Source organism: Phalaenopsis equestris, unplaced genomic scaffold (assembly GCF_001263595.1).
Source record: "Phalaenopsis equestris unplaced genomic scaffold, ASM126359v1 Scaffold001082, whole genome shotgun sequence".
Classification (NCBI taxonomy): Eukaryota; Viridiplantae; Streptophyta; class Magnoliopsida; order Asparagales; family Orchidaceae; genus Phalaenopsis; species Phalaenopsis equestris.
Genome location: NW_018165521.1, coordinates 1072780 through 1083675, shown reverse-complemented (window position 1 = coordinate 1083675; position 10896 = coordinate 1072780). Strand labels below are relative to the sequence as shown.

General features: G+C 33.3%; 1 protein-coding gene across 1 annotated transcript in view; it reads right to left on the bottom strand.

Moving 5' to 3' along the window:
* Positions 1-844: 844 nt before the first annotated feature.
* The window catches only part of LOC110033059 (K(+) efflux antiporter 4-like), a 58755-nt gene continuing 48703 nt past the window's right edge, over positions 845-10896 (bottom strand). Inside the window, exons 16-20 of the mRNA XM_020736915.1 lie at positions 2440-2628; positions 2286-2363; positions 1733-1777; positions 1397-1489; positions 845-1319 (exon numbers count right to left, since the gene is read on the bottom strand). Of these exons, the coding sequence (XP_020592574.1) occupies positions 1239-1319; positions 1397-1489; positions 1733-1777; positions 2286-2363; positions 2440-2628 (486 nt within the window). The 3' untranslated portion in view covers positions 845-1238. The remainder of the gene's footprint in view (positions 1320-1396; positions 1490-1732; positions 1778-2285; positions 2364-2439; positions 2629-10896) is intronic.

Here is a 10896-nt window from a genome sequence, read left to right as displayed (position 1 = left end):
TATTATTATTAGTGAAAATAACTTGATAAGTTGTCAAAAAAAAAAATTCACAGAAAGTACTTTCAAATTTGTATTTTCCAAACAATTTAAATCGAACTCTGTTTCTATACTGAGGGCATTACGATCATTATGTCAACAAACAACACTTATAGAATCATATTTTTCAAACAGACCAACTGTTTCTGAAACACCAACTTCTGAATAACAAATTTTCATTAGCAACATCTGAAACCAATTTTCTACGGTTACAAGCTAAAACAAATGCACTCTTAAAACTCCAGCAAGCGGTGCAACAAGAGAATACTTATATTTATGTTTTAAGTTAATTATTTTTTTAGAAGTTAATTATTACACATCTAATATAAAAAAATATTGAATTGAATATCCGGAGCAATTTTTTTCTCAGCGTCTAACTACAAAACCATCACGTTATCTTCTACTATAATAAAGTCGAATTGAACATCCCAAGCAGTTTTTTTCTCAGCATTTTGGGCAGTGCTCCAAAAAGTTGCCAACAATAACAAACTAAGGAAAATTTACACACGGACCACAGGTTTTTTATACTTATAAATTTCACGTCTAAATTTTAATATTTATATTTATAACACTGGTGTTATATACCTATAAATGAAAATTCATATTGCACTTTTAAACTTAATAATGACAGTATTTTTTATGTGTTGTTAGAGATTTGATTAGTACTATTATTGTGTGTGTGTGTGTGTGTGTGTGTGTGTGTGTGTGTGTAGGATTTGTAAATATATAAGAACTGTGTAGTTGTGAAGAGTACCGGTTGACAGCATTTCCGGGTATGGCTAACCAAGGGGAAGAAAGGACACAAATCTGCACAAGAATCACTTCTACTGAATTAAAAAAGAATAGGAATAATCTACAAATATTTCAACGCTGATATTGGGATTCCATTTCTGAAAACCCCCAATAAGATTGTGAAATCAGGATACATGCATAGGAAAAGGCTACTACTATACACAAAATTGGAACGGGGATGACAGCTACTAAAGCTTTTGCAATGAGAGTTTGTCTTGCTCATAATCTTATAGCTTTGATTGAGACATGAAGCAAGCTGGGGTTGCATAATTCAAATAGCCCCATGAAAACAACTTAGCAGCAGTCAGATCTCCTTTGGTCGATTATGTACTTCACCCAAAGTATAGAAACCCATCAGGGAAAAATAAAATCTGATTTTCCACATGGCTCCATGAACTTTTCGCTTTTTATCATGAATCATGAGAGCCTTGGACCACCAACGTAATGCGCTTACCACTGTCCACGCGATGGTTTTCACCCTTGTATCCCATCTGGAGAATGCAAATCAATTAAATTAAATGGACATGGTTGCAAAAGGCTCAGTTTTATTAATAAATTAATACAGTACCTCCGCTGGATTAGCATCAGGTGAGAACCAACGGAGTAGAACACCAAGATGAATAACAGCAGGTATCATCTTAAAAAGCAATGGGGTAGTCACCTGCAATTTGACCACACAAATTATTTCAACATCATTAGAATGAAAATCGCTGCTCAGAAATGCAAGATAGGATTTCATGCTTAATGTGAGGCACCACAGTAGAAAAATGATAGTTTCGATCCTGTAATATCAGGAAAATAAACGGCAGATTCATAAACTTAATAGCTGTGAAATTTATGCTCTCTCATTCAGCATAGGAAACCCTTGAATACGCACAATTAGCTCTAGTATAAGTGTAAATACCAGGCTTAAAGCGGTTGTCCCCAATAGGAGCAGGTATAACTTCCCCTGTATAGCAACCGAAATAATTGTTAATGCTCACAAATCATAGTAGTAAAATGGATAAAAGAAACGAGTAGCATGCAAACAATTTTTGAACCAGTAAAAGCGCAGCTTAATACAAAATTAGAAAACAAATACATTCTTGATGATAAACACCTCTTTGCTGTGTTCTTGCTCCCATAATGAAATCCATATATTGATTTTTTATTATGACTCTTGGCACAGTATGGTAACAGTTTGCGTTAAAGAAAAATTTTCGTTGCAGCATTCTGTTGCATAGAGTGCTATATTTCATTTGAGCAATAAAAACATGCACCGCTGTCTACTTAAAAATGAAATTTATCGAAGCACGGAAATAATCTTTCCGCATTAAATAATGCTCTAAGAAAACCCATCTTCATTTGTGTTATGCTTAGTTTGCAAGATATTGCTATTGGGCAGTATAGAGACAGTTGGAGAATTTATGATTAAGCTGTACATAAAAGAAGAGAGAAAATTGTCATCAATTAAAAACCTCGACGAGATGAAGATTTGAAGCCCGACTTAGAAGAACAAAAGCGAATTCTCCAATCTGTGCCAGCGACATGCCAACCTAAAAATACGATAATTCAATTAGCACTTAAATAAGTAAATATAAAAGGGAAGAGATAAATGGAGCAAAAAATTACAAGAAGTGATGTCTTATTTGAGTAGCCAAATCCCTTAACAACAGTGGTTACCACTATGGTCTTTATGATGATCACTAAAATAACAGCAGCTAGTAATATATCCACGTGATTCCAAAGGAAATGGACATGGATTAGCATTCCGATGCTTGCAAGGAAGAGAGCAGCAAAGAAGTTCCGAATGGGTTCTATCTGCAGAAAGAAGAAACCTGAAATAAGAGGACGTATAAAAAAACCAACGAGGTTCACCACCTATAACTTCTACACTATTATATGTAACAGGAAAACACAATCATTAAGAAAAAGAACGCTTCTTGCCAAAAATGATGGTCAAAATTAAGAAAAAGTATGTATTTGTTTTAAGAAAATGTTATGGCTGAGCATATTTGTTTATCACAAATGTTTGTATATGGTAACAAAAAGCAGAACACGAACACACTGTTCACGAGCCAATCATCAATTATAACATTTTCCTACGAACCTTTTTCACAAATTATCATCCTACAAAATCTTTCCACGTGCCTGCTCACAGTTCCATTACCAATGTTCGAAAATCGAACCATGTAGTTGTGAATCAATTCACACAAAATAAAGGTAACACTTCATGTGCCAATTGATAAGAACAAATAAGAGAATTTATTAAGCTGACATAAATTAGTGGAATGAACGGAAAAGATTAAGCTGGGTCTAAATTAGTGGGCAATGTTATCAAAGCACAATATGAAGTGTATGGCTTTATTTTTGCTTCAACGCACAAAGCGTAGAGAGAAGCGGTGCTTTTAATAACCAAAACTCTAATATGTTACATAAAATTATTAATGTATATATGAATTCATAAGCAATTATAAAATATAAAATAAGAATTAAAAAGTTGATATAAAATAGAAAAGAATATGTTATAGTACCTAACTTAAAGGCCAACATGGAGGATGATCCTAGAAATAAAAATTTTGAACAAATTCTAATAGTTCAGCGCAATAATTAAAAACTAAAACCATAGCAAAAAAAATATAACTCAACCAACACTAAATTTTAAAGCATAAATAAACTAATTAAGCCTAAAATTTTATAAAATAAGCAAAAGTAAATCAATAATCTTCATCATCCCTTTCATCCATATAATAATTTTCTCCTCCGAGTAAAATTTCAAAGTTTCTTCCTCTTATTTATCTTCTTGTGAATAAATTTTATCGTCTTTTTGGCAAGAAGTTGATATATGTCGAGATGAACTCATAATCTTGTGAATAAATTTTATCTTCTTTTCTGTCTGACTAATCCTTACAAAACATCTTCGATCAACTTCTCCCGAAGCTTCTTCAATTTGTCTCGTAGTAAGATCCTCTTTACCAAATTTTTGCTCACAAGCATCCTTCTATTTTTCCAATCAATCATTCCCAACTTTCAATTGAATCAAAATTGATTGGATCCATAATATCTCTCTAATTGAATCTTCTCATTAAAACTTGATTGTACTTAATAAAAATTAAATCATTCATGCGCTTTTGATATCCCCGATTTTACTTTTCATATGAATTTGTAAAAAAAAAAAAAAAAAGATTGCACCAAATTTATAAATTTATTTAGTATATTTAATCAATTTTTGTAAAGTTGGGGTTGATGCATCATACATCTCCCAGCACTCCGCTGCTATAATTATAATATCATGTTAAAACAATTATTTAATTAATGATTGAAAATAAAATAAATTTTTTAATTAATCATAGAAGGAGCTTTTTTATCCCTGTTGTGGATAGCATATAATTTATTATCATTCTTTCATTTGGATCTTCTACTAACCTGGTAATAATTGCATGCCTTCCATCAATTTTGAATTTGGTTGTATATTAAGACTTGTTTTTATAAAAAATTTTGGATTAAGAAAATATCCAGCCTGATGTAATGGCAATCAAAGTTGGCACTTCCATCTATTATCAATAAAAAAGAAAGATTTACTCATACATCTTTTCATCACCTCTAAAAGCACCGCTAATTGCATCTCTGGAGTTTTCTTATCTTTGTTGAGGATAGCGTAGACTATGAGCTTGACTATAACTAGAAAGTTCTTGATCTATTATCATTCTTTCATTTGGATCTTCTACTAATGTGATAATAATTGCATATATGTCTTCCACTAATTATGCATCTGGTTGCACCTTAAACTTACTCTTATAAAAAAATTATGGAATAAGATAACAGCCAACTTGATGCGAGGGTTGTCGAAGTTGACACCTCCATTCATTATCAATAATATGAAAGATTTGCTCATACCTATTTCATCTCGTCTAAAAGCACAACTGATTGCATATTTGACTGTCTATTGCATCATAAATATAACTCACTGCAGGTTGTTTATCACCTAACCTTAATATTTTCACAATTGAGTTTGTAACCTTCAAAGTGTAAAATACATCATTCCAAAAACTAATCTGAAGGATGAGCTTGGTTTTTTTTCATTGTAATCAACACTAAATCCAAACTTATTTCATTCTTTTGAAATAAGCATATGCCTTAAATTTTCTTTTTTTTTTATGTGTTGTCAAGAGTGAGAAATGAAGTTACACCATTAGTATCTCTCAATCATGTTAAGAATAAGTCAATGATTATTGTATATGTAGCCGGTTAACTCCAAAGTTTTTTTAATTGTATTTTTGGCTTCAGCCATCTTTCCAATGTCATCCAACATAAGATCAATACAATGTGTTGCACAAGATGTCCAATACACGTGCGTCCTTTTTTTCATTAACATTTGACCTTTATAAAAAAAAGTGTTGATATTCTTTAATTTAAACAAAAATAAATTACAAATGAGGCTAATAAAAAATAAAATAAATTACAAACCTGCAAGAACATAGCTAGAGTGATTATCTGTAACTACTTGAAGCACATTTTTTCTCCAATTTTTCTATTTGTGCATCTAAAATCAAAAGCTACAACATATTCTTGCTTATTCAGATGATGTAATCACTAAAATTTTAATAAAAGAATAATAATATTAAATAATAATAGCATTATTACTAAATCAAACCATCAGAACGATTCGTTAAGTGGAGTCAAGGAGGGGAGTGCATCTCTCGATCATTCTCACTCCTAACCATTACAGAATGAACAGAGAGCAGTAGAGAGAGTTAGAGGAGAATCAGAGAGGGAAGAACTCGAAGAAGGAAACCTTTGTGCCCTAGTCAAATGGCTGCGCTAATTTCGTGGGTGCAGAGGAAGAGGAAGGAGTTGCACACACGGCTCTGGATCAAACCGGGAACCAAATCCTCTACGTGTGTTAAGTTTACCAAGACCAAAGGTGAAAAAACAAGTTCGAAGAGGAACGATAAGGAAAAGAAAATTCGAACAGGAAGAAGAAAAGAAGGGGTTTCGTGCCTTACCAGGATTCTTGTCGCGCTCGATTGCTGAGAAAGAGAAGGCAGACGACAGAGGCAACGTTTGCTTACTGCCCTGGGTAGAGCCACAGAACCGAAGAAGAAGGGAAGGGAGCTCGCACGATTGAGTTGAAGACAAGAAGAAGCAGGGAGAGAGCCTTCTTCTTGAGGGTTAAGACAGTCAGCTGAAGACTTAAGGTGAGTTTGAGACTATTATTTAAATTAATATAAGGTTATATATATTTATGAGTGTAAATTCAATTCAATAATGTGTTAATATAAATATAAAGTTAATTGAAATAGGCATCGTAAGTGGAATATTTTGATGCCAAGGAGAAGAGGGTTGGCTCGTCCGTAAAATTGGGTTTTATGTGCGACGTCAAGAACCAAATCTTCTGGGTATTTAATATTTAATGATATAAATTTGCTTAGATTGAAATTATTGGTTCACTTACTAAATGCAAATAACAAGTTTAATTTAATTAGATATTAAAGGTAGAATATTAGAAGATAAATCAATTTAAAAGAAAAATATAAATTTTGTGCAAGGAAGAAAATCAAATTTTCAAGGTTAAGAAATTGTAAAATTACTTATGTGACATCTTAATTATATGTCATTAGATATATTAAGTTTTTCTTCTAAGAATAAGATTCTTATCAAATGATATGCACGTTCATTAATATACGTGGTTATCCCAGAAAGTTAGTGGATATGTATTTTAGAAATATTTTGTAAAAAGGGGTGAGTGATTATTTTATTTTATGCATTAAATTAATATTTTAATAAATAAAAAATTGTTTTATGAAACGATCTAAAAATAAAATTTTCAATTATACGTTGCACATTGAAAATCTGAAATGGTATAAGGAATGAGAGAAAAATAAAGATACATTTTAAATGATTGTAAATTCATATAAAATGAAAGGTAAATATTTAAGTTATATAGGATTACCCCCAGATGGTACAGGCAGGGGATGTAATGTACCTGTGTGCGTTAAAGAAAATGAAAAATGTATACCTTCGAGTATAATGTTGAGGGTATCTTAGGATCAATTTTAAGGGTGTCTTCGACCACATTTTTATGGTGTCTTCGGTTACTTTTTTGAGGATACATTCAGGTATGACGGTAATCCTGTTATGACTATTAAAAAGGTTAAAAACGGTGAATACTTAAAGTGAAATTAGAATAGATTAATTTAAAATTTTAACGAAATGAACAGCATTTTTTTTGTCATTCATATATAGCATGGCATAAAAATTTAATGTATATTAGATAATAATTACACATTAAGTCATACTTATGATTGCAATTAATGATTTCTTTCAGGAGAAGAAAAATTTTAGGTTGATATGTCTAGTATGAGAAACAAGGTTTGTTTGGGGCAGCTGCAGCTTAGCAATTAACTGTTGCGCAGCAGTTGCTCTAGGAAGCTGCTGTGAAGAAGCTGACTGGTCATTTGTTTTCTGCGATTTCAAAACAGTTGTGCGATATTTGTTTCTAAACAAATGATCATTCTGTCTTTGTGTAGAAATGTTGTTTGTAACAGAACTGTCATAGTCCTATATTTGATAATTCAGAAGCAAAAATCTACATCATAACAGTAAAAAATCCACATAAACATCTAACTTAACAGTGAGTATCAAGATTGCTAAAAAAAGAGAAAAAACTATTAAAATTACCTTTAAAAATATGTTAATATTAATTTTAAAATGCAGACAGCATAGGTCATGAGTTATGTCGTTCTACAGAGATGTTATCCATTCTCGATCATTGTCGACAACGGAATTTGTCAGACTGTCTGCCTACAACAGGAAGACGCTTCTCCGTGATTCTCAGCGGGCACCTGTAGAATTGTCTCTCGTATATATGTGTCTGACGTGACGTAAGTTGGAAAGTCTGAAGTCCGCAGTGGCATAACAATCGCCGGGAGGTCCTTGAAATCCTGGAGCTAATCTTTTCTGAATGCAACAAAAGACAAATCATTAGTTATAACATAAATTGAAATTGTTATAAGAAGTAATTAATTACAATTTTTTGCAAACGTGAGGTCTCAGAAAACTCAGTATATTAACCAATGAATCTGTCACTACAAGAAAACAACAGATCTTGTAAAAAAATGGTTCTTTGTTGTCTTTACCCATGTAAAATCAAGCTCATGTTTGTCACATATGCATATCACCAAAAAAGGTCATCCAGAAGATCCTCAAAATTCATATCGTTGAAAAGAAGAGGGGAGCATAGTTGTGTTCATTAAGATTTCACATATGACACTAACTAACAATTACTAACAGGTCATCCAGAAGAACCCTTAAAGTCAAACATCTCATAATTGACCTCTCAAACCCACCAAAAGAAGACAAGTGAAATACAAATGAAAAAAAATACACCGTAAAAGTTCAAACAATTAATATAGAATATAATTTACAAATGGTTTTGAATAAAAGAAATAAAGCACAACTAGTATTTAATAAAGAAGAAATACTTCAATCACCCTCCAACTATCGCATCCGTAATTTATTCCTTCAAATATGTCATCTCGCAAGCACATTCCCCATCTTTAGTACAGGCACTAGAAGCATCATTCTCAAGTTGTGATAAAGGATGTCCAAAACGGTACTCAAATACCTTGGCAGATATATGCTCGTGATCTTTGTCCACCCTACGGAAGTCAATATCGTTACGGGAAGGATGCCGTCAAATGTAATTGTGGAGAGTCATCGTGGCAATCAAAATCTGCACCTGTTTGGAAAACGGGTAGGATGGTATATCGCGGATTATAACTCATTTCTTTTTCCAAACACAAAATCCTCTCAATGACACTATATAAGGAGGAATGTCTTTTATTGAATATTTTTTTCTGTCTTGTATTATATTATTTACTCGCTCAAAGTTTGGTACATAATATCTCGTATCAGGCTAGGGCTTGAGATATCATCGCTGCAATAGATATCCAACATCAACCAAATAGTATTTACCTTATATGAATTGCACAAATAATATTGAGGTAAAAGTTGATTTCTAGATTAGTCGAGTCTCAAGCGTAACCAGAGGAGAATGTGGGAAGTTTTAAATGGCATTTCGCGCCGCAACTTTAAAAATTCTACTATCATGTGTAGTGCCCCTCCCAACTGGTCATAACAAAAGTGAAATACATGTCAAATTCACAAACAACAAAGACATTCTGCGTCGAGCTCTCACAATGGTCGATGAATGCAATCTTCTCATTATTTGAAACATGTGCGCCAACATATGTTTCATCAATTGTTTCAATGCAATCCTGATAAAATATTGAGTTTGGAATAACAGTGTTTTTCCAAAATTGAATATAATGAATTTAAGATGTTATCATAAAAAACGACAAGTACCATGCATCGCGTGAAATCTCTATAGCAGTTCGTTCGAACGAAGTATCAGTAGATTTTATGACTTGTGAAGAATAGCTCATAAGTGCCTTCAATTTAATTAAGAAACATCTATAAATTGTTTCAAATGAGTATTGAAATCGCTCCATTGCTCCTCGCATTAATTCATTATGGGATAATAAGTAGGGGTTACGTCTACACCTCTCGTAAAGTCGTCCTGGAAGAGCCATGAGTTATAATATGAGGATCATACTGCTAAATCGTTGAATACCGCCCGTCTCATGCTTCTCATTCTGTGTAGTTCCTCCAACAGATCGTTGAATACCACCCATCTCATGTATAACATATTGTTAAATCTTGTTTGGTGACCCGCAAGCAACTGCCCAACCCATTTGTCCCCAACATTGAGAATTTCATGCAATGGGAGCAATCAATGTACAAGTTGTAATATTCTTAGATCAAGTATACGACAGCTATAATTCTCTTTCTATGTCTTTCTCTGGTTGCATCCATGTAGATCAGTATCGTACTAACACAGAAATATCAATGAATTAGCTAAAATCATATAAGGTTAAGAACAACGCAATAAACATATAGACATCATTGAATTAGTCATGTCCTAAGTAGTTGAAATATACAAAGTAAAATGAAAAACATTAAACAAATATAAATTTTAGAAGCGACTGTAAATAAAAAAAGTCTCTCAAATATTGATGCGATCATAACAACGTCGTAGATATGTCACCCTATAATCATTGGGCATCTTGATGAAAAAATATATACGGGTCGGATCTTCAAGAAACTCTATCGCAAACAAGTACGGTGGTTCATCCTCGGAAATTTCCCTAGTTGCATTCAGAATTTGCAAGACTTGGTCGATAGAATTTGCTTGAGGTGAGTGGGGTTCAACGCTGCAAGAAGCACCGACCGTGATATGAGGCTTCCAAGGAAAGCAGCCCCAACTTTCTTTTCATTTTCAACCTGCAGGTACTTAGAATGGGAGGTGGACTCGAATTCATGGAGGTCCGACCTGAGGACTTCGGTTGAATCACCTGATTGGTCGGCTCCCAAGTTTCGGGGGTGCCAACAAACCCTATCTCACTAGGAACACATGCATAGTTGCCTATAGCAATGACACCCCCAAACATTCGATCCAACTTCTCCAACTCAAGATCAAGTCCACAAAATTTAAATTTCTTTGCAGTGGGCACCACCTAAAAATTCATAACATACATTTCAATTAAAAAAAATGAAATGGACCAAATTAGGGGATATCTCAAAATTGTTCACCGCAAGTCTTTCGGCCGACCACTCCTTGGGAGCATCAACGGTTCGCTTCACTAGATCCCACCTCAAGCCCTTTGATCCTCGTTTCAACTTCTTCCAAATTTTTCAATCATTCTTGAGTTGATCCTACTTGTTCTTTAATTGCATTCTGACGTAATCTCTGTCTGTACTTTCCTTAAATTGTTTGATATCAATCTCGTTGAGGCAAATGTCACAAAATATTATTTTGATTTTTTTGTCTCACAATGCGGGTGTACCATTCTCTTTGAATTAGTCATTGTATTACTATGATAAAAAAACAAAGTTACATAAATAAATTTGCAAGAAAATGTCACAGCCACCATCCCAACCCACAACAACCACTTCAAGCCATAACCACCACCCAAAGCCACATACAAAAACCACCACTCCAAGTCACAGTCACAACTATCACCTCAA